General features: G+C 45.9%; 1 protein-coding gene and 1 long non-coding RNA gene across 3 annotated transcripts; both read left to right on the plus strand.

Annotated features, from left to right (window-relative positions):
- Positions 1 to 5,977: 5,977 nt before the first annotated feature.
- On the plus strand, positions 5,978 to 22,233 carry LOC126996870 (uncharacterized). Its single transcript, XM_050857787.1, has 5 exons — positions 5,978 to 5,996; positions 18,875 to 18,995; positions 19,357 to 19,540; positions 19,884 to 19,986; positions 21,535 to 22,233. Exons 3-5 carry the CDS (start codon positions 19,523 to 19,525, stop codon positions 21,810 to 21,812), a joined length of 399 nt encoding a protein of 132 aa, XP_050713744.1. The 5' UTR covers positions 5,978 to 5,996; positions 18,875 to 18,995; positions 19,357 to 19,522; the 3' UTR covers positions 21,813 to 22,233.
- On the plus strand, positions 7,964 to 17,503 carry LOC126996878 (uncharacterized). Of its 2 annotated transcripts, none has more exons than XR_007751702.1 (3): positions 7,964 to 8,684; positions 9,977 to 10,133; positions 17,139 to 17,503. It is a non-coding gene; the product is annotated as an uncharacterized LOC126996878 (long non-coding RNA). The 2 variants fall into 2 exon arrangements; XR_007751701.1 differs by lacking the exon at positions 17,139 to 17,503 and adding an exon at positions 11,802 to 12,074.
- Positions 22,234 to 23,765: the final 1,532 nt, after the last annotated feature.

Here is a 23,765-nt window from a genome sequence, read left to right on the forward strand (position 1 = left end):
CAGACGACAGAGAATGGAATGAGGGAATAGGAGGAGAGAGGAGTGAACGAGAAAATAAGGAGGGAATGGAGGTGTGAGGGAGATGGGGAAGGAGAGGAATACATAGGAATACATAGGAAGAACAGACACCAGAAGACCTATCGGTCTATGACGGGGGTGTCTGTTTACTACCGCTACTACTAGTAAGCTACGTGTGGTAGAACAGGACAGAATAGATGAAGGCTCCTCCCCATCCACCTCTCCCTCCGGCAACGTGCCGGCAGGAAATAGTTAGAAGAGAACACCATGTACCTTTAAGGAAGAAAGGGCCATGGAAATTTTACAGTAAAGAGAGAAATAAGAGGAAATTACTACCCTTAACTTACACTACTGGTAACCTAAGCTGTGGGGGAAAATTACTTCATTACATAAGAACATAAGAACATAGAAATACAGGGAGGCTGGGAGAGGCCGAGTGGCCTACACAGGGCAGCCCCAGAATCCCCCCTAATACTCACGATGGGTGAGGTGTAGTTTCAGGGGCACAGGTGGAGGCTTGATCCTCGTTTTACCGGCGGTACTAGGCACGGCACCAGTAACCTGTCACCTTACTGCACCCACACCTCACTCCACCTGTCATGCGGACATTAACTGTTGCTTTACTCTATTGTTGACTTTCGCTATTTGAAATCTAGGTTGTGGGGGAGAATTATATGAATATAGGTTGAGGTCTTGCTGCATTCTGTCTGAAAACATGCGAAAAAGGGTCAGTATAATCTTATATCCCTGAAGTACTTATCCAAAGAAGACTTAAAGCTATTGATACTCTGTGCGCTAACTACTGACGGTGGGAGTCCATTCCAGTGATCGACGACTCTGTTATTGAAAAAACTTCTGTACACCAATGTGTTACATCGATTTCCCTTTAACTTCATACCGTTGCTGCGTGTTCTTGTGTTGGTGTCTCTCTAAAATAGACTATCCGGGTTAATGTTGTCGAGTCCATTAAGGATTTTGAACACTTCAATTAAGTCCCCTCTTATCCTTCGCTTTTTTAGGGAAAACATATCTAAACGCTTTAAACGCTCGTCATATGGCAAGTTTCGGAGCGCTGGAATTTGTTTGGTTGCTCGTCGCTGTATCCTTTCTAGCAAAACTTGATCTTTGATATAGTTCGGTGACCAGAACTGAACGGCGTATTCTAGGTGTGGTCTTACAAATGCTAAATATAATCTCTTCATAAGTTCGGGTGATTTATAATCAAAGTTTATTGAGATTAATCCCAACATCATATTGGCTTTTTTACTCGCTGCAGAACATTGATCACTCATTTTAAGAGTGTTATTGATAATGACACCAATATCTTTTCTTGATTTACTTCGCTGAACTTATGTCCTTGAATCTGATATTTAAAGTTAGGATTTTTTCACCTATCTGCATTACTTTACATTTATCTACGTTAAAACTCATTTGCCATTTTTTCGCTCCAGTCGGCAAGTCTTATTAAATCTGATTGAATGTTCTCGCAACTTTGACTGTTCATTACCGTACCTCCTAGTTTGGTGTCGTAGGCGAATTTGGCTACTTTTGATAGGATATCAGTGTCTAAGTCGTTCACGTAAATTATGAATAGTGTTGGCCCCAGGACCGAACCTTGGGGCACGCCACTGGTGACGGGCTGCCAATCCGATGCTTCACCATTAAGAACTACACGTTGTTCTCTGTTGGTGAGCCAGTCATGAATCCACGCACATAGATGGTCGTTAATACCGTGGGAACGCAGTTTTGAAATAAGCCTAACGTGAGGAACTTTATCAAACGCTTTCTGAAAATAAAGGTAAATTACGTCATATGGGCTTCGGGCGTTCCAACATGTATAAACATCGTTGAAAAAGGTTAGTAGGTTGGTAAGGCAAGACCGACTACTACGAAATCCATGCTGACTATTAGTTATCAAATCATTTGTTTCAAGGAAAGTGATCATTTTATCCCTGATCATTTTTTCGAATAGTTTAATTAGGACAGACGTAAGGCTGATAGGACGATAATTATTGGCTTGTATTTTGTCTCCTTTTTTAAAGATCGGGGTAATATTGGCCTTTTTCCACTCGAGAGGCACACTGGCCTGTGCTAATGACTTGTTGAATATTAATGTTATGGGTAATTCTAGCTGTTGACTACATTCTCTCAACACGCGAGGAGATAAATTATCGGGGCCCGGAGATTTATTTGAATCTATTTTCTGCAGGTACGCACGCACTTCGCTGATATCAATTTCGGTCAATGCAAGCTTATGTTCTTCAGGGCCTTGAAAATTTTTCTTCGGGGCTGGAATCGTTGTCATGTTTTCTTTTGTAGATACGCTACTAAAGGTTGAATTTAGGACCGACGCCATGCCTTTATCATCACTAATCGTATTGCCACTTAATAGTAGTGGGCCGATATTATTTTTAACAGTTTTTTTGTTTCTTATGTAACTGAAAAATAACCTTGGATTTTTCTTGGCATCAAGTGATATTTTCATCTCATATTCGTGTTTCTGTTTTCTGATTTTCCTTTCGCACTCTCTCTTGACATTGACGTAATTAGTATGATCCTGTGAATTATGTGTCAGTTTATATTTCTTATAGAGTTTTCTTTTTTCGACGATGATTTTTTGTAGGTAATTATTCATCCACAACGTTTTTTGATTATCAGTCCTTCGTGGCTTGAGTGGAATGAATTTATTTACACTCGCAGTGATGTGTGCAGTAAAACGATTATACATTTCTTGAACGCTGACGTTGTTGAGCAAATGATTCCAATTTACTGAAGCCAGTTCTCTTTTTAGGTCCGTAAAATTTGCTTTACTATAATTAGGTATTAAGAGCGAGTTTGCTCGTGCTTTTGTTTCAATATTTAAAACGCATCTGATTATGTTGTGGTCACTGGTTGCAAATGGCTCGCCTACCTCACAGGCAGCTATGAGATGACTATCGGTCGCGAAGATTAAATCAAGAATATTATTTCCGCGTGTCGGCATGGTAACAGTTTGATTAAAAATGAATTTTGTGCAAAGTTAATTAATCTCTCGCCTTCTCTGTCGCCAGAAAGTGCATTCCAGTTAACGGAGGGGTTATTGAAGTCACCGCATATTATTGCATTTTTATTTCTGATAACTCTATTTATCTCTGCGTAGAGATTTCCATCAATGTCATCATTTGATTTAGGAGGTCGGTAAATTACGCCCAGAACATACTTTCCATTATTGATCGTTGCTTGTGCATACAATGAATCATAAGCCTCTGTTTCGGCAATGTTTAACTGAATGACATCTAAATTATTTTTCGCATATATTATTACACCTCCTCCTTTTTTGTGTAAACGACACTTAGCAAACGCATTGTAACCATTTATAGCTACTTCACCTAAGTGATGTTTATCGCGCATATTCAGCCATGTTTCCGTGATCAAAATGAAGTCGGGTTTTTCAGTAATTGCATGTATTATCAAGTGGCTAATGTATTATCAAGTGGCTAAAGAGAGGAAGGAAGGGAAGTGAAGGAAGAGGAGGAGACTGGAGAGGATGAGGGAAGGAAAGCAGGATGAAAGAATGAGAGGAAATGAAGGAAAGGAAGGGAAATGGTGATGGAGAGCAGAACATGGGAACGAGAGGGGGGGGGGGGGTGAGGAAGAGGGACGAAGAGAGGAAGAGGTCATCGTGGGGTGGAAAAGATTACATGAAAATACACAGATAGACTAACAAACATGACCAATAAGAGAGAGAGAGAGAGAGAGAGAGAGAGAGAGAGAGAGAGAGAGAGAGAGAGAGAGTCATTCCTTTCAAGATTTCGTTTTCATCACCACATAACACATCTGCGATAATAGGCAGTTCAGTAGCGATGACAACAAAAATCAAAGGACGAGGTTGCTTTCTGACGCCAACCCTTCCATAAATTCCCTAAACTCAGTCATGACGTCGTTCTCTTTCAACACGTAATTCACGGTAAAAATAACGCGTGCGCAGTGAGTACAAAGGGTTGAGTCTTGTGAAGTAAAAATGTAAGGTTACGTTTGAAGTGTATTTGGTTTTGAGTGAGTGAAGAAAGATTATGTCTACTGCGTGAAATCAGCAATAACACCAAACACATTCCAGTGCCGGGTGTGGGCTGCTAATATATAAATTAGTGTTAGGATGCCTGACTACATATTAGCACGAGGCCGTCACTGAACCAGTATGAAAAGAAATTAAGGAGAAGTACCATTTCTTCCTCGTTTTTTTTTTTTTATACCATCTTCTCCTCCTCTTTCATATTGTTTTAACTCTTCTCTCTTCTCATTCTTAAACTACACTACTATCCCTTCACTTCCTCCTCTTCTTCTTCTTCATCTTCGTTTGTTCGTTACCTCCTCCTCTTCCTGTTCCTCCTTCATAATGCTTTATCTCCCTGGGAAGAAGAAATGCTGCCTCGCCTGGTCTTGTTTTAGTACTCGTTCAGTGACAGCTCGTGCTACAGGAAGTCAGGCATACGAGCACCACCAGTTTATGTTAGCAAGCCATACCTGTCACTATAATATATCTGATAGTATTAGTGATTTCACGAGGCAGACATAACCTTTTTTTTCACTCACTCGACAAAATATACCGCAAACGTAACCTTTCGTTTTTCCACAAGACCCAACCCTTCATACTCACTGCACAAGCGTTACTTTTACCCGTGAATAACTTGTTGGAGGACAGCGACGTCATGACTGAGTTTAGGGAATTAAGGGAAGGGTTGACATCAGAAACCAACCTCGTCCTATGATTCTCTTTTTTCATTATCGTTACTGTGTTGTTATAGTTTAATATCGCAATGTTTAATGAGGTGATGAAAATGTTGATCTTGAAAGGAATGACTCTCTCTCTCTCTCTCTCTCTCTCTCTCTCTCTCTCTCTCTCTCTCTCTCTCTCTCTCTCTCTCTCTCTCTCTCTCTCTCTCTCTCTCTCTCTCTCTCTCTCTCTCTCTCTCTCTCTCTCTCTCTCTCTCTCTCTCACTACATAACCATCATTTCACTACCTCCTCCTCCTCCTCCTCCTCCCCATTTTCTTCCGTCTCCTCGTTTCTTCATCATCGCCGCCCCCATACTGCCTTTTCTTAATCAAGGGTACAGCAAGAAGGGGAAGTGGGTTAGTGGGGGAGGCACAGGCGGGGAAGAAGGAGAGGCAGCAGGGGCGTAGAGTTGCATGGTGCAGTATAATGCCTTACTCTTCATCCTTAAGCTACACAACCATCACGTCACTCCCTCTTGTCCAGTAGCAGGTGCAGCTGTAGCCGGCCTGTTGCCTACACCCCTCGAGCCCTGCCCTGACACACTCCCCTTGGCCATGTCCACCTCTGCAGGGCTCGTCCACAGCCATACAGGCACAGTGCCGGTCTCTCTCCTCCCTTACTGACCCCTTTTGGCCCTTTTCTGCGGCTCCGATGGTTGGCGCTGAACAGGAGGAGGAGGTTGTGATGGTTGTGTAGTGTGAGAATGGCAAGCAGTGTTAGAGAGAGAGAGAGAGGAGAGAGAGAGAGAGAGAGAGAGAGAGAAGAAACATGGGTGGAGAGAGAGAGAGAGAGAGAGAGAGAGAGAGAGAGAGAGAGAGAGAGAGAGAGAGAGAGAGAGAGAGAGAGAGAGAGAGAGAGAGAGAGAGAGAGAGAGAGAGAGAGAGAGAGAGAGAGAGAGAGAGAGAGAGAGAGAGAGAGAGAGAGAGAGAGAGAGAGAGAGAGAGAGAGAGAGAGAGAGAGAGAGAGAGAGAGAGAGAGAGAGATATATTAGGCTATTATGGGAGGGAGCGGGAGGAGGAAGTAGTGATAGTTACGTAGTTGAAGAAGAAAAGAAATGGAGGAGGAGAGGGGGGGTAATAACCAATCCTAGAGGAAGGGTGAGGGGAGGGGGAGGGCAAAAGGAAGGAGAGGAGGAGAACAGTTGTCAGTCAAGGAGGGAACCCGGCGTGTGAAGGCTGTGGGGACGGTGTGGAGGCAGCGGAGACACTTGTCGGTCAGGTGACGGTGAGTGTCGTGCACTGTGGTTAAGTTAAGGCTGTGAGTCTGTGTTGAGGCTCGGGAGCGATGTTTTCAGGGTCAGGATATGTTTTAAGGCTAATATCTGTGTGCATTGTTTACTTGTACCTAACCAGCCTAACTCTCTCCAGCCGTTCATGAGGTCCACGTCCACCCAACAGCCTCCTCTTCTGTACCTCCATTATAATAGCACGTTTCCGTCTAATGCTCATCCACCCAATCAGGCGCCATGGCGTTAATTACTTCCGTATATTTTATTGTTTTACCAATCCAGATCATTCCACCTATTTTTAAGAGGCTTATTTCCACATCCAACCACTAGCATCCCCTTACATCCCTCCACTCTTGCTTTTCCACTTATTGCTCATCCACCTTGGCAGTAGTTTGTCTGCTAGCCATGGCATTCCTCCCCTGCTCCCCACCTGGTCCACATCTTGCCTTACACCTCCACATCCACCCACTAGCATCCTCTGATGTTCCTCCACTAGTGCAGTGCCATTTATTTCCTGCCTTCAATAATCCACCGAGCCCTCGCCTTAATATTCCACCTCCACACCTCATATCCACCCATTCCACTTAAAATTTCTCCTGACCAAAAATTAATTAAAGCCTATTAGTCGCTCAAACCTCCTTTCCACTCGCGGTTTTCCTTAAACTCCTCCACCTGTTTTCTGCAATCCTTTTCCTCCTAGTGCAGTATAACCTTCCACCTTTCCCTTCAGTCTTCACGTCCATCCATTCCACCCTTGATGTTCCACTCCCCTATTGTTAATATTCAATGTTACATTACAGTTTACTTGTTTTCACTTACCTTGCCTTGCATATATTTTTCCATATGCCATATTACACTGACTGCACTTCTCCACCTGCTCCAGCCACCCATTCCTTGACAATATTTTCCCATTGCTTTATTACAATTTGACCAACTCTCCAACTGATCCAGCCACCCATTTCTTGACCATTTTATATCTTTCCAGATCAGGTTAACATGTGGAGGCCAGCACAGCACAAACCTGTCTCCACGTCCAGGCTAGTGCTGCTGCTGGAGTGAGGGCCTGAGGCTGGTGCTGTGCTCGGCACTGTCCTCACAGCCTCTGCCTTCAGGACTCCCCGGTGCATCGCTGGCCCTGGGCCACGGCCGGAGCCTCCTGCAAGACCTGCCAGCGCCTCGCAGCAAAAGCACTGGTGCCCTGGAGGCTTCATGGCCGGGCAGGACCAGCAGCAGCAGGCTGTCAATGCTGTGAGGATCAAGAGAACCACCACCACCATGCTGCTGGCATCTCGGCCACAATGGAAAGGAAAAGATTGAGTCAAGAGTGTGACAAGATTTGAGACTGAGAGCAAGTTCACCAGACACTGCCTTGCACACACTGGTGAAGGGAACCATGAGTGCCCAGAGTGTGGGGAAAGACTCCTTGGGAAGGCTGACCTCAACATCTGCACCCACACCCTCTGGTAGAGGACCTCATGAATGCCATCACTGTGATAAAAGCTTCCGTTACAAAAGTCTACTCAATCAACACACTTTTTCACACACTGGTGAAAGACCTCATGAATGCCATGAGTGTGGCAAACGATTCAGTTCCATGAGTCATCTCAACAGACACACCCTTTCACACATTGGTGAAAGACTTCATGAATGCCATGAGTGTGGCAAAAGGTTCAGTACGAAGAGTATCTTCAACGAACACACCCTTTTACACACTGGTGAAAGACCTCATGAATGCCATCGGTGTGGCAAAAGGTTCCGTACGAAGAGTATCCTCAACGAACATACCCTTTTACACACTGGTGTAAGACCTCATGAATGCCATGAGTGTGGAAAAAGGTTCACTACAAAGGGTAACTTCAACCACCACACCCTTTTACACACTGGTGAAAGACCTCATGAATGCCATGAGTGTGGCAAAAGGATCATTAAGAAGAGTAACCTCACGAGACAAACACATTCACACACTGGCGAAAGACCTTATGAATGCCATGAGTATGGCAAAAGGTTCACTGAAAAGAAAAAACTCTACAGACACACTCGTGTACATACTGATGAAAACACTCCTGAATGCCATGACTGGCGAAAGGTTCAATCAGGAGGAGGCCAGCACAACACGGCCTCCACGTCCAGCCCAGCCGCGTCTCCACCCAGTCTCTTCCACCTCCTAGAGCCCCTGCAGCCCACTTCTACCAGTCTCCTCCAGCCCAGCCCACTTCTACCAGTCTCCTCCAGCCCAGACCACATGTACCAGTCTCCTCCAGCCCAGCCCACATGTACCAGTCTCCTCCAGCCCAGCCCACTCCTACCAGTCTCCTCCAGCCCAGCCCACTTCTACCAGTCTCCTCCAGCCCAGCCCACTTCTACCAGTCTCCTCCAGCCCAACCCACTTCTACCAGTCTCCTCCAGCCCAGCACACATGTACCAGTCTCCTCCAGCCCAGCCCACTTCTACCATTCTCCTCCAGCCCAGCCCACTTCTACCATTCTCCTCCAGCCCAGCCCACTTCTACCAGTCTCCTCCAGCCCAGCCCACATCTACCAGTCTCCTCCAGCCCAGCCCACATCTACCAGTCTCCTCCAGCCCAGCCCACATCTACCAGTCTCCTCCAGCCCAGCCCACATCTACCAGTCTCCTCCAGCCCAGCCCACTTCTATCAGTCTCCTCCAGCCCCGTGACGCCCCCCCGTAAGACTCGAGGGTTGCCCTGCTCCTGGTCCGTGAGCTGCCTTGTCAAGTCCACAGACTTGACAAGGTGAATTTGTTCTGCTTTTTCTCCAGTCAGTCCTAGAAGTATCTTAAACCTTCAATTTTTTTTTTTTTTAATGTTTTGTGTAAAGTAATTTCTGATTATTAAGATTGAGATCAATCCTGGGTCCCTGAGCTGCCTTGTCAAGTCCACAGACTCCCCAAGTTTGTGAGTTTTTATTTTTTTATTTTCATTTGACACGTTTGGGTGAATTTATTCTGCTTTTTCTCCAGTCAGTCCTAGAAGTATCTTAAACCTTCATTTTTTTTTTAATGTTTTGTGTAAAGTAATTTCTGAGTATTAAGATTGAAATCAATCAGTTGGTAAAAGAAAAAAACTATAGAAATGTTGGCTAAAATCAGTAAATGGATATCAATGAGTATTTAGTTGATATTTATAAATTTAGTTTAAGGAGCTTAGCAATACTGGCAAAAAAAGTGCATTTCTATGAGTATTAATTGATAGTTATAATTCTAAATAGTGTAAATGCTATAGTAATCTGGCCAAAAATAGTATGTGGATTGTGAATACACAATCGGTTCTTATCATTTTAGCATTCATGAAATGTGTACTTTTAACTTTTGCTGTGTGGTCTTTTGCTCCGTATAATCCACAATGTCCACCTCAACTTCCACCTCCATTCAGTCCATCTTCCACCCAGCCATTTGGTGCCATTTCAGTTCATTCCAGCCTATTGTAAGACAGTTACCTGTCACCCACGGCCTTCCAGTTGTTCTCCGGCACTCGTCGTTCTGCTTTCAGGTGTCGGGTATTTCCTGTCTTCCACCTCCATCCACCATTCTATCCACCACACACCTATTAACCCTTTTATTGACTTCCAGGACAGTTTAACAAGCCCAGCCCAGCCTGGACATGCTGACTGCCACAAGCACAAGCGTCTGCTAAAGCTGTTCTCTGATATAGCCCAGGAGCTCAAGTCTTGCTCAGTACCCAATAATAAGCAGTGTGAATTTCAAATGCTTATTTACCAATTTTTAGTCATTTACCAATTTTTAGTCAATGTTAAGAAATACATTACACTGTGCAGAGTATTTCAGGCGTCAATCTATAGAAAAATTTATAATTTCTTTGTACAGCATGTCAAATTCTTAGTAATGTGCACCATGCATCGCTTAATTAATATAACCTTTATTAATGTAGCCTTATCAGGGCTTAACAGGAAAGGAGAATAGGCTACAGTAATTCAAATATAACGCCATTTTCCTTACAGAACCGGGCAGCGACTACGAAGACTTTACAAACCCTGAATTGGCAGCCTGGCCACAACATGTCCTTGCGACAAGACCTCGTCCCCTCTGACTGGAAAATGGATTGCGTAACACCGATTTTTAAGAATTATTGGTCCATTAGTCTGACTTCACTAGTAGGTAAGTTACTCGAGAGCAAATTAGACAAAATTGTGAGTTACCATGAAAGCCACTCATTTATTAAGGATTCTCAATATGGCTTCCGTAACAAGAGATCATGTTCGTTGAACCTATTTAACCTTTTATGAAGACCTCTTTCTCAGCTTATAAAGTAACCAAGTCACTGGACATATTCTATCTTGATTTTCAGAAAGCATTTGATAAGTTCCACACCATAAATTACTTAATTTAAAAAGCAGCTAGGTATTGACGGTAAAGTATGCCAATGGACTGCATGTTGGTTGAACAACAGACAGCATAGAGTGACTATAGATTGATTTAACTCAGAGTGGATGCCCGTCACTAGTGGTGTCCCTCAGGGCTCGGTTCTTGGCCAGTTATATCAATGACGTTGACGTTAGACTCGGTAATCTTTGTAGTAAATTTGATGACACAAAGACTGGTAATTATGCCGTCACTGATGAAGACACAGCCTCCAAGAAGATTGCATGAAATGTCAGGTTCTCCATTTACTTAATGTAGATAAGTGTCAGGTTTTCCAATTGGTACAAAAAATAGTTTGATTATGAAAGCGTGGCGTTGAACTCAAAAGCGTTCAGTGTGCCGAGGGCCTGGGTGTCAAAATTGTCAAACCTCAAATTTTCAAACCAATGCATTGATGCAACGAAATGAATAAAATGCTTGTCTTCATGAAGATAAACTTTTCTTTGTTACAAATGAAGATGTAATACTTACAATAGCTTGGTCAGACCCCATTTATAATATGCGATACAGTGTTGGTCTCCCGACTAGGCAATGCACATTGCTAAATTAGGTGTGCGACAAAATGTGTGCTCCAAAATACTCACTGGCTTTACTAATGTGGACCAAAACCCAAATCCAAATTGTTTTTGATTGATGACACGTTCAGACGAGAAATAATGGCACACAACATTCGTTATAGTAAGTGTAAACAAGTTAGTTAAGGGCGAGAATGGAATAAACTACATCCTTCAGCGTCCAGTGCAGTAAGATTGATTCATTAAAAATCAGCTCGACCGCCAGTTCCTCCAACTTGATAAATAAAAACAAAAACTAAAAACGTGATAAGGACAAGATGGGTCGGTTTTTATTTTTTTTCCTGTTTGTCAGTTAGATTATATTTTGCTAATCCCTAATCCTACGCCCCAACGCCGTAGCGTTGGGGCGGGGCCGTGACCTCACTTCCCTCCCCCAGAAGGCACCCTTCCCTCTCTGTCCAGCCCCTCCCATACTTAGGTAGGCTACTCGTTCCGTTGTGTATATAAGGAGAATTGTAAAACATTGTAACTACTTATACTCTTCCTTTACACCACTGGAGATGGTGGCAGTGTCCACCGAAACTGTTTGGTAAAAAAATATAACTATCGTCTGCCAGTGTGGGTTTTTATTTGTACATCAAGAAATCACGTCAGTGTGATTAGCCGCTCTTTTTGTTTTGTGATTTCTTGATTTTTGGATTTTTGGTCAGGAGTATTTTCTTCATAATAGTTTTTTTTTTCTGGCCATGCACGTAAACAGTTATTTTTCTATTTTGGTGCGTGAGAATGTATGGAGATTTTGCCAAAAAAAATCCTTGCATATTTTACTTCGATGATAAAAAAAAATATCGCATAAGTGACGAGAGATGTTGTTGATTTGTCCTCCTAGGGTAGGGTACGGGCTGGTGAGCCCGTCAGAGGATGTCGTCAGTTTACCAGGAGTTTATCGAGGAGGTGGGAATTTTGCCACCACCTCTGCCAGGGTGGAGTCTTGGGTGAGGCTCACTCGCTCTGCTGCTGTCTGGGGAAGCGAATTTCATAATTTTTCGTGTTCTACTTTCATTGGTTCATTAATTCTTCATCATCACTTTCTTCGTCCATGCAGTCCTTCCATTCATGTTAGATTTCTTTGTCTTGTGTGTGTTTAAAATGTTTTGTGACGTGCGTGTTTTCTTCCTCCTTTCTTTTATCTTCTTTGTCATTGTATCTCCTTTTTTTTGGGGGGGGGTATTTCGTTGGGGACTTATTTCTTTCTCTTTTTGTCTTCTTCCATTTCCTTGTTCTCATTCATTTGTATTTTATTTCATCTCTTATACGTCTTTTAGTGTATTTTTCTTGTTTTTCATCTTTATACTTACACATTTATTTCTATTTTCCTCCTTGTTTTCATCCCAATTGTCTATATCTTGAATATTTTTTTGCCTCGTTTTTTTTTCATTTACTAATATTGAGGAGTTTTTTCTTTTTCTTTTTGTTTCCCTTCCATCTTCGTCGTCGTTCGCCTCCCATCTTCCTCCTCTCCTCGCTCCCGTGACTCCCTCTGGCTTGTCTGTCCTTCCTCTCCCATCCTCTCCTCGCTCCCGTGACTCCCTCTGGCTTGTGTGTCCTTCGTGTCCTTCCTCTCCCATCCTCTCCTCGCTCCTGTGACTCCCTCTGGCTTGTGTGTCCTTCCTCTCCCATCCTCTCCTCGCTCCCGTGACTCCCTCTGGCTTGTGTGTCCTTCGTGTCCTTCCTCTCCCATCCTCTCCTCGCTCCTGTGACTCCCTCTGGCTTGTCTGTCCTTCCTCTCCCATCCTCTCCTCGCTCCTGTGACTCCCTCTGGCTTGTCTGTCCTTCCTGTCCCATCCTCTCCTCGCTCCTGTGACTCCCTCTGGCTTGTCTGTCCTTCCTGTCCCATCCTCTCCTCGCTCCTGTGACTCCCTCTGGCTTGTGTGTCCTTCTTGTCCCATCCTCTCCTCGCTCCTGTGACTCCCTCTGGCTTGTGTGTCCTTCCTGTCCCATCCTCTCCTCGCTCCCGTGACTCCCTCTGGCTTGTGTGTCCTTCCTGTCCCATCCTCTCCTCGCTCCCGTGACTCCCTCTGGCTTGTGTGTCCTTCCTGTCCCATCCTCTCCTCGCTCCTGTGACTCCCTCTGGCTTGTGTGTCCTTCGTGTCCCATCCTCTCCTCGCTCCCGTGACTCCCTCTGGCTTGTGTGTCCTTCGTGTCCATCCTCTCCTCGCTCCCGTGACTCCCTCTGGCTTGTGTGTCCTTCGTGTCCTTCCTCTCCCATCCTCTCCTCGCTCCTGTGACTCCCTCTGGCTTGTCTGTCCTTCCTGTCCCATCCTCTCCTCGCTCCTGTGACTCCCTCTGGCTTGTGTGTCCTTCCTGTCCCATCCTCTCCTCGCTCCTGTGACTCCCTCTGGCTTGTGTGTCCTTCGTGTCCTTCCTCTCCCATCCTCTCCTCGCTCCCGTGACTCCCTCTGGCTTGTCTGTCCTTCCTGTCCCATCCTCTCCTCGTTCCCGTGACTCACTCTGGCTTGTCTGTCCTTCCTCTCCCATCCTCTCCTCGCTCCTGTGACTCCCTCTGGCTTGTCTGTCCTTCCTCTCCCATCCTCTCCTCGCTCCCGTGACTCCCTCTGGCTTGTGTGTCCTTTGTCCTTCCTCTCCCATCCTCTCCTCGCTCCTGTGACTCCCTCTGGCTTGTGTGTGCGTCCTCTCCCATCCTCTCCTCGCTCCTGTGACTCCCTCTGGCTTGTGTGTCCATCGTGTCCTTCCCTCTCCCTCTCCTCGCTCCTGTGACTCCCTCTGGCTTGTCTGTCCTTCCTCTCCCATCCTCTCCTCGCTCCCGTGACTCCCTCTGGCTTGTGTGTCCTTCCTCTCCCATCCTCTCCTCGCTCCTGTGACTCCCTCTGGCTTGTCTGTCCTTCCTCTCCCATCCTCTCCTCGCTCCTGTGACTCCCTCTGGCTTGTGTCCTTCCTCTCCCATCCTCTCCTCGCTCCTGTGACTCCCTCTGGCTTGTCTGTCCTTCCTCTCCCATCCTCTCCTAGCTCCTGTGACTCCCTCTGGCTTGTCTGTCCTTCCTGTCCCATCCTCTCCTCGCTCCCGTGACTCCCTCTGGCTTGTCTGTCCTTCCTCTCCCATCATCTCCTCGCTCCTGTGACTCCCTCTGGCTTGTCTGTCCTTCCTCTCCCATTCTCTCCTCGCTCCTGTGACTCCCTCTGGCTTGTGTGTCCTTCCTCTCCCATCCTCTCCTCGCTCCCGTGACTCCCTCTGGCTTGTCTGTCCTTTCTCTCCCATCCTCTCCTCGCTCCTGTGACTCCCTCTGGCTTGTGTGTCCTTCCTCTCCCATCTTCTCCTCGCTCCTGTGACTCCCTCTGGCTTGTGTGTTCTTCCTCTCCCATCCTCTCCTCGCTCCTGTGACTCTCTCTGGCTTGTCTGTCCCTCGTGTCCTTCCTCTCCCATCCTCTCCTCGCTCCCGTGACTCCCTCTGGCTTGTGTGTTCTTCCTCTCCCATCCTCTCCTCGCTCCTGTGACTCCCTCTGGCTTGTGTGTTCTTCCTCTCCCATCCTCTCCTCGCTCCTGTGACTCCCTCTGGCTTGTGTGTTCTTCCTCTCCCATCCTCTCCTCGTTCCTGTGACTCCCTCTGGCTTGTGTGTTCTTCCTCTCCCATCCTCTCCTCGCTCCCGTGACTCCCTCTGGCTTGTCTGTCCATCCTCTCCATACTACTCCTCGCTCCTGTGACTCCCTCTGGCTTGTCTGTCCTTCCTCTCCCATCCTCTCCTCGCTCCTGTGACTCCCTCTGGCTTGTCTGTCCCTCGTGTCCTTCCTCTCCCATCCTCTCCTCGCTCCTGTGACTCCCTCTGGCTTGTCTGTCCCTCGTGTCCTTCCTCTCCCATCCTCTCCTCGCTCATGTGACTCCCTCTGGCTTGTCTGTCCTTCCTCTCCCATCCTCTCCTCGCTCCTGTGACTCCCTCTGGCTTGTCTGTCCCTCGTGTCCTTCCTCTCCCATCCTCTCCTCGCTCCTGTGACTCCCTCTGGCTTGTCTGTCCCTCGTGTCCTTCCTCTCCCATCCTCTCCTTGCTCCTTTGACTCCCTCTGGCTTGTCTGTCCCTCGTGTCCTTCCTCTCCCATCCTCTCCTCGCTCCAGTGAATCCCTCTGGCTTGTGTGTCCCTCGTTGACTTCCTCTCCCATCCTCGCTCCTGTGACTCCTGTGACTCCCTGGCTCCTGTCCCTCTGGCTTGTCCCTCGTGGCCCTACTCTCCCATTCTCTCCTCGCTCCACCCTTCATCGCTGCCGTCTCCTCCATCTCTCACGCTGCTCGTCTTTCTCTCGCTTTTATTTACTGCATATTCCTGTCGGGCGCTTCATCTTCCATCTACGTTTGCATCTTCTTCTTCTCCTCCTCCCATCTCCGTTTCCATCTCCCTCCTCCTCCTCTTTTCATCTGTTTCAATCTCTTTCTTCTTCTTCTCTTTCTTCCTCATCCCCTTATTTCCATCTCCGTTTCCATCTCAATCTTCCTCTCTTTCCTCTTCTTCCTCTTCCTCCTCCCCAGCCGCTTGGATCTTTGTATTTTAAAAGCCTCAAAAATCATAACAAACCCACCGCAATAGCAGAAATACAGTATCCGAATATCTTTTAATAGCCTTAGATTGTGTCATTATGAGTAATTTGTTCTCTTAGCGGTCTACTGTCTTGTACTATTCTCATTTCCCTTCTTGCCGCTCATTGCGTTTGTTTTATATTAATTTTATCAATATCCTTTTTTATATCATTTTCCCTTATTGTTTTCCAGTGTCTTGGTTTTATATTAATTTCTCACTTCTTTTCCCTTTTCTGTTTTCTCTTATTTACTTTTCTCCTCTGTTATATTCATTTTTATAATTTTCCTTTTTCATGCCCTTTTTTGCCTCAAAGAATTTTTTCCCGTTTTTTTGCTTTAAAATAACTCCACAGTCCGAACGTGTGTGTGTGTGTGTGTGTGTGTGTGTGTGTGTGTGTGTGTGTGTGTGTGTGTGTGTGTGTGTGTGTGTGTGTGTTTTGAATATGATTTATGAACGAAAAAGGTATGAACTAAAATAAGAATTACAGTTATAGCCTATACTGAAAAAATAAACATAAACGTAAATTAAAAAAGAAAAAGTAATCGGTACATTCTCTCTCTCTCTCTCTCTCTCTCTCTCTCTCTCTCTCTCTCTCTCTCTCTCTCTCTCTCTCTCTCTCTCTCTCTCTCTCTCTCTCTCTCTCTGCGAACACAATTTATTTTTTTTCTATTATTTGACATTCAGGCATCTAAACCCAACCATGGACGAGGGAGAGTGGGAGGGAGGAAGAGGGAGATGAGAGACCGAGGGAATGAGAGTCAATGAGGATGAAACTATATAAAATTAGGAAGAAAAGGAAAGGTGTGAGGGAGATGGGGAAGAAGAGGAAAGAGGGAGAAGGAGAAGGAGAAGGAAAGGGAAATGAAGGAGGAGACTGGAAAGATGGAAGAAAGGAAGGAAAATAGTGAGGGAGAGTAGAACAAGGGAACCAGAGAGGTGGTGGAGGAGAAAGAGGGAGGGAGGGAGGGAGGAGGAGGTCTGCGTAGGGTGGAAAAGATTATATGAAGATACTAAAATAAACTAACAAATATGGCAACGAATGAAAGAATAAGAGAGAGAGAGAGAGAGAGAGAGAGAGAGAGAGAGAAAGAGTGTGTGTGTGTGTGTGTGTTTGCCGTTCAAAATCAACGTTTACAGCACTACATAATACATCGCGACGTTAGGCAGGACAAACAGTTCAGTGCCGATAATAGAAACATGATTACTGGACGAGTTTGATTTTTTATGCAATTTCACTCCAAAACAACTGCGTGAAATCAAAATGACCTCAGACACATTCCAGTTACAGGCGACGTGGCTTGCTTACATATAAATTGGTGTTCGTTTGCCTGACCTCCCATCACCGCGAGGCTGTCACTGATTAGCTAGGCGGGAAAACAAAATCAGCGTGCTAGCATTTCTTCTTCGTCCTCGTTTCTTTATCGCCTCCTCCTCCTCCTCCTCCTCCACCTCCTCTTCCTCCTCCTGTTCCTGTTCCTCTCACGATGCCTTTTAACTCTCCACTCTCGCTTCTCCTTATTCTCACTATACAGAACTATCACTTCACTACCTCCTCCTCCTCCTCCACCTAATTTCATTACCTCCTCCTGTTCCTCTTTTACAAAGCTGTAACACTATCTCCCACCTCCTCTTATCCACCAGAAGATGCAGCTGTAGCCGGACTGTTGCCTGCACCCCGAGAGCCCTGACACTCCCTGTCCACCTCTGCGGGGGTCGTTTATAGCCCATACAAGCACAGCGCGGGAAAACAATTGGTCCGTTCGCAGCCTGGCGTCTTAATCCCTATCACCGCTACATTTTTGATTTCCCCTTCACTTCTCTGGCCAGAGGAGCGACTTAGCGCTTGTCAACGCTAATTTGCAAAGAGAATTTGACGTCTGAGAATGTTGAGGAGAGTTATTAAATTATTAGGAAGGAGGAACAGGAGGAGGAGGAGGGGAAGGTAATGAAACTAGGAGGAAGAGGAAGGAGTAGTGAAATGATGGTTAGGTATGGACAGTTATGTAGTTGGAGGAGCAGCAAGTTTTAAAGAGGAGAGTGGGAGGGAACTAAGGAACGAGGGGGAGGGGGAGGAGGTAATTAGGAATCAAGGTCGAAGGAGGAGGAATAGGTGAAGTGATAGTTACGTAGTTGGAGAAGGCGAGGGAAAAGGGGTTATTGGGATATTATGGAGAGGGAGTGGGAGGAGAGATAGCGGGAGGAGGAAGTACTGATAGTTATGAAGTTAAAGAGAAAAAATAAAGGAGAAGGAGTAAGGGGAAATAACCGGTCCTAAAGGAAGGGGGAGGGGAAGGGGTGCGCAAGAGGGAGGAGAGGAGGAGAACAGTTGTCAGTCAAGGAGGGAACCCGGCGTGTGAAGGCTGTGGGGACGGTGTGGAGGCAGCGGAGACACTTGTCGTTCAGGTGACGGTGAGTGTCGTGCACTGTGGTTAAGTTAAGGCTGTGAGTCTGTGTTGAGGCTCGGCAGCGATGTTTTCAGGGTCAGGATCTGTTTTAATGCCAGTATCTGTGTGCATTGTTTACTTGTACCTACCCAGCCTAACTCACTCCAGCCATTCCTGAGGTCCACGTCCACCCAACAGCTTCCTCTTCTGTACCTCCATTATAATAATAACAATAATCCGCCCAATGTTCATCCACCCAATCAGCTGCCATGTCGTTGATTACCTGCGTATTGTTTTTTTTTTTATCACCAGTCCAAATCATTCCACCTATTTTTAAGAGGTTTATTACCACATCCACCCACTAGCATCCCCTGATGTCCCTCCACTAGTGCCCCCACTTGTGCAATGCTATTCCTTTCCTGCTCTGTATAATCCACCAAGCCCTCACCGTAAAATTCCACCTCCACACTCTTAAAGAAGACTCGCAGTGTAGTAGTTTAGTCTGTCTATTTAGTATTTGATTTTGAACAATAACTGAAAAGTCAGAATGATTAAATCACTGATTCTGATGACTGATACCGATTGACTGATGAGTCCGACTCACCGTAAAAAAAAAAAAAAAACTGAACATGCCGCTCTGCAAATGTCGTCTTCGATAGTTTTCAAAGTACCACAAAAAAGTACCGCAGGATTTTTTAGTGCGGTCCGCGGTAGTGCGGTATTTTCAGAAATTTTGCGGTAGTGCGGTACTTTTTTTGTGATTTGGTACTACCGCACTAAGTACCGCACTTGCCCACCTCTTCTGCCTTCACACCCCCACGCCCCTGGAGGCCCTATCACATGGATGGAAGAGTGCCTTTGGGGATGACTCACAGAACTTTGTCAATTCATTCCTCTTCATGTTTTGTCCCTGCTTTTTTCTTTTTCTTTTTTTCTAGCTGTTTCTTGGTTGAAGTTCTGTTTCGTATTTGACCGTTCACTTTGTACTTCCAGGTTACGGAAACGAGGACTTGCGCACTCCCTCCCCTTTAATTGCCATCATCAGGCTCCGAGTCGCCCTCCGTGAACGACTCGCTGATGGGGACAGAGCTGGGCGGAAACACAGCCGGCATCGGTGAGTGTGGAGAATTTTACCCAGCACTAATGCTTACCTTTCTTGTCCTTCTTCATTGTCTCATTAGAAATATTAAAACTATTCAGTATTTTCCTCTCCTCCACCAAGTGTTATTTTACCGAGCAATTCTTGTCTTTACTTTCATCCTTCTTCTCCTTCTGCCTGGAAATGTCAAAACCTCTGTCAAGTCCTAGTTTCCTTATTCCTTCTGTGAACTTATCTTTGAGTCTCCTGTTGAATATTTTGCTGAGCACTTCTTGTCCTTTTATATCTTGTCTCAGAAATACTAGCACACTGCAGCACCTTCCACTCCTCCTACAAGTATTCTTTTCCTTACTCTTTCTGACTTTCACTCCATCAGATGCCCTGGAGGGAGGACTGTCATCGGAGCAGGGTTCGGTGATGTGTGGTGGTGGCACGGTGCGGCGGTGGTGCTGTGGTGGCGAGTGCTGGGCCTCCTCAGGGACCCCAGCGACGTGGCCTCCCCCCAGAACCTCGCCCAGATCTTGAAGCATTTTTCAGAGCTCATGGAGACACCGGTGAAGGTGGGACAGAGTGGTGGCAATAGTGTGTCTTGGGGTCATGTTCTTAAACCTTTCAGATTTAACAAGGCTTTCATAGGACTTGTACGTACGCATTTTCGAGGGCAGTTTTATGACCCTGGTGTTGTTTAGCCTTTCTATAAAATGAACCTCAATAACACTCATTAGATTCCGACCAATCTCTTTTACTGGCCTTTATAAATCGGTGACATGAGAGGCGGAAATGTCTGAAAATACTGGCATATATTTTTTTAGTCAAGCTAACTAACTCGATGACTAAATAGGATTCGTCAAGTAGTATAGTTTTATTTTTCTGTGTTGTTGACCTCCAGTTCCTCCCCAACAGCTGCGCAACAATTACCAGAGCATCTCCCTGGACACTCAAAGCAGCCCGGAGCCGCCAGAGCTCATCCTGCCCCACACACATGGTGGCTCCTTGCTGCTTCAGGGTGGGTGGGTGTTGTAGCTTTAAGTATCTCATCTATCTGGACTTTTACACACACGCCTGTCTCCCTTCTTTATGTCTTGTCGTACCTTCAAGTCTCTCTCCTTCCTATAGATCCTTACACAAGATGAACATTTAATTTTTTGCAACAGTCCACCACACAAGTTTATCTCCCTTCTTTATGCTGCAACATTTGCTAGCTCTACTGTGCACAAAACAGGCATTCCTTACATAATGTATTTCCCGCAAATCAACCGTCTCTCTGTTTCTAACCTTAACACAGTTCCCCTTGTTGTGCACAAAATTTTATTCACCCCCCGCAATGCTATCACACACAAGCATTAACACGTCTGCTCCAGGCCCTGACGGTGCCCCCTGCCTGCCGCCGGGGCAAGACCACGACACCCCGCTGCCTCGAGACATGCCCACCCACCTCTACCGAGCAGGGTTGCCAGAGTTGGCCTTAAAAAGCCAATTTGGCTTTTTTAGAGGTACAATGACCTTCAAAAATTTAGGTCCAGAGGCCAACCGTATTTTGGCCTTTTTTTGGCCTTTTTCTAATGTTCAGCATATATCCTGCTGTTATTTAAAATATTATTAATGGCTCCCAAAGAAATAAAGATAATATGATGTTAGCGCAAAAGAACATGTGTTTAAGAGCATCTAATGCACTTAATAATATGGACATCATTCGTTACGTGTTTGGTCCCGGTCTTGGCGCACCCTTTGTCACGCGCTCCTCCGTCCCTTCCCTCTCCCTGCTCCCCTCAGGTTGTAAAGTTAAAAGTCCGTCGCGGCTGACACGCGTCCTACGTATTGGGAAAGTTGAGCTTGGTTTCTAAAGGCGCTGAAAATTGCTTGAGCAGCTAATTTGTCATTCATCTAAACTGACAACATGGGTAAATGGAAAACTTCGTATAGTGATGGGAGAGCTTACCGAGAGGAGTGGGAGAAATTAAGACCATGGGTGGCTGAGTAACAGAGGTGGCTCTTGTTACTGTGCACTTTGTAATTGTACAATTAGTACACTGAAAAAGTCCATGATAAGTATTTATTATGTGATCAAATATATTGCTTATATGGTGTAGTAAGGTTGGCCTTTTTCTGGCCGTTTCGAACAGAACTCTGGCCTCGTAATGACCGGGACATCTGGCAACCTTGCTACCGAGTCCTGCACCTTGTCAGGCAGCACCAGGTGAGGGGCTGAAGCACCTTCCTGCAGAGAGTAACCCAGTGGACTCGTGTTGTGCCTAATGATGGAAGGTGTAGTTATAACTGTTTGGTGCCTGTTTTTAGTGACGTGTTGAAAAGTGTTGCAAATTCTTATTATCCAATTGTATGTCATTGTTGGAGTGTTAGTTTTCTCAGGGGCACATCAATTACTTTGGCTAGATATGGTCTTGAGGACTATTTGAAGTGAGAAGGGTGAGGAGAATGTTAGCGGTGGTGTTAGATTTTGCAGCTGTCCCCCTCACCACCTTTACTGTGCCACATGGGCTGAGGGGAGGGTTGGAATTGTTGTCGTTGATGATGACAATGATGTTTCCCGCAGGAGGTGGTCAACGCGCTGGTGGCCGAGTGTGGGCCTGCAACTGGCTTCTTCTCGCTGGGTCTGCCGGGGTCGTCAGTACCCACCCTGGACTCCATCTTGGCCACCAGCACCGTCACCACCTCCACCGATGCCAAAGTTGTGAGTCTTCAACTTCACCCACTTGTGCGGGACAGACTCAAGCTTTCACTCTGCCTTTTCACTTTCATCACGCACCTTCCTTCACAACTCCACCAACACCAAAGATATCAGTGGCACCCCATTCTTACCCCTCTTTTTGACACTTTTTTTTTTTTTTTCCTTGAGCTGTCTCCCTTCCTTGATGTACTAAAGAAGAAATCTTATTCTCTATTCACTTGTGCCAGAAAGAGACTAAAAGCACTCCATCTCTTAACTCTTATAATGGTTATTATTGACCCACTTTACTTACTGCTTACCTCCTCAGCCTCTTAACTTGTATCTCCCTTCCTGCCATCAGCAGAGCAGTCCCTCGGTATTTACTGCCATACCCACCTGTGCCAGAGACTAAAGGCACACACCCTTTAGTGCTGTTGAGGCTAGCAGCACTCTCCCTCATAACACCTCCCACCATCTTCCTTCCTTCCCTTCTCAGCAACCACACCCTTTAGTGCTGTTGAGGCTAGCAGCACTCCTCATAAGAACATAAGAACATAGGGAAACTGCAAGAGGCCGAGTGGCCTACACAGGGCAGCTCCAGAATCCCTCCCACTACTCACGATGGGTGAGGTGTAGTTTCAGGGGTTACAGGTAGAGGCTTGATCCTCATTTACCTTCGGTATGGGCGTACGCTCCAGTACCCTGTCTTCTTACTGCACCCACACTGCACTGCCACCTGTCATCCTCGTCCATGCAGCTATCCAGTCTACTCTTAAAACAAGCTATCGTCCCTGCACTAGCTATGTGATTGCTGAGTCTATTCCATTCCCCCACCACCCTATTACTAAACCAATACTTGCCTATTTCTTTCCTGAATTTATACTTTTCTCATTTAAATCCATTACTGCGTGTTCTATCCTGCTGGCTAATTCTCAGTGCTTTACTTATATCGCCTTTGTTGTAACCCTTGTCCCATTTGAATACTTCTATCAGATCTCCCTGCATTCTTCGTCTTTCTAGTGAATGTAAGTTGTGATGTTTCAGCCTATCTTGATATGGAGGCTCCTCAGCCCCTGAATCATCTTGGTCATCGTCCTCTGAACTGATTCTAGCAAGTTGATGTCCATTCTGTAGTGTGGGCACCAAAACTGGACAGCATAATCTAAGTGTGGCCTAACTAACGCTAAATAGAGTCTGACATCTGCACTCCTGTTTGTTACTGTCCTGTTAATAAAGCCTAATACCCTGTTAGCCCTATTCCTTGCACTAATACATGGCTTCCTTAGTTTTAGGTCAGAGTTCACTAATACTCCCAAAGCCCTTTCACACTCTGATCTGCCTATCGCTGTGGAGTCTAAACTTTACCCGTGTAATGGGTTGCGTGTTCCTACACTAAGTACGCTACACTTGGTGATGTTAAAATTCATCTGCCATTTCTCTGACCAAGCAAGCTGACAGTTTGTTGAGATCATCCTTCAGTGCTCTAGCATCCTCCCTTGTCCTAATAGTGAGCCTTATTTTGGTGTCGTCTGCAAATTTACCTATGTCACTAAGTAGTAACAAATGTACGGAAGTGGGGGTTGCCTCAGCGGGGGGGACTGGAAGTGGGGGTTGGGGGGGTGAGCGGGGGGGTTACGGGAGTGGGGGTAATTTGCAGGGGACTGGAAGTGGGGGTTGGGGGTCAGCAGGGGGGTTACAGGAGTGGGGTAATTTGCAGGGGTTACGGAAGAGGGGTATCTAGACCCCCTCCCCTCCCCCCCACACACACACCCATCTCTTTTACCTCCCCCCCCCCCTCTCGGACTAGCTGAAGGAAGCGAGAGGGTGGGTTATTGAAGAGTTAAGATAAAATCGTGAGCTCGAGTGACCACAAGATAATAATCACAGTAAATGGTTAAAGACATTAGGTTAATGACCAGGCTGGAATACGTCACGCGCACCTGTTCCCGGTGACCACAAGATTATAATCACAGAAAAGGTTAAAGACATTAGGTTAATGAACAGGCTGGAATACTTCACGCGCAACTGTTCCATGTGACTTATCTTTCTTCCAATACACACACACACACACACACACACACACACACACACACACACACACACACACACACCCCCTC

Source organism: Eriocheir sinensis, chromosome 1 (genome assembly GCF_024679095.1).
Source record: "Eriocheir sinensis breed Jianghai 21 chromosome 1, ASM2467909v1, whole genome shotgun sequence".
Classification (NCBI taxonomy): Eukaryota; Metazoa; Arthropoda; class Malacostraca; order Decapoda; family Varunidae; genus Eriocheir; species Eriocheir sinensis.

Coding starts and splice junctions, on each gene's coding strand:
- LOC126996870 (XM_050857787.1), top strand. Junction 19,987..21,534: donor TGGCTCCTTGCTGCTTCAGG/GTGGGTGGGTGT, acceptor TGTTTCCCGCAG/GAGGTGGTCAACGCGCTGGT.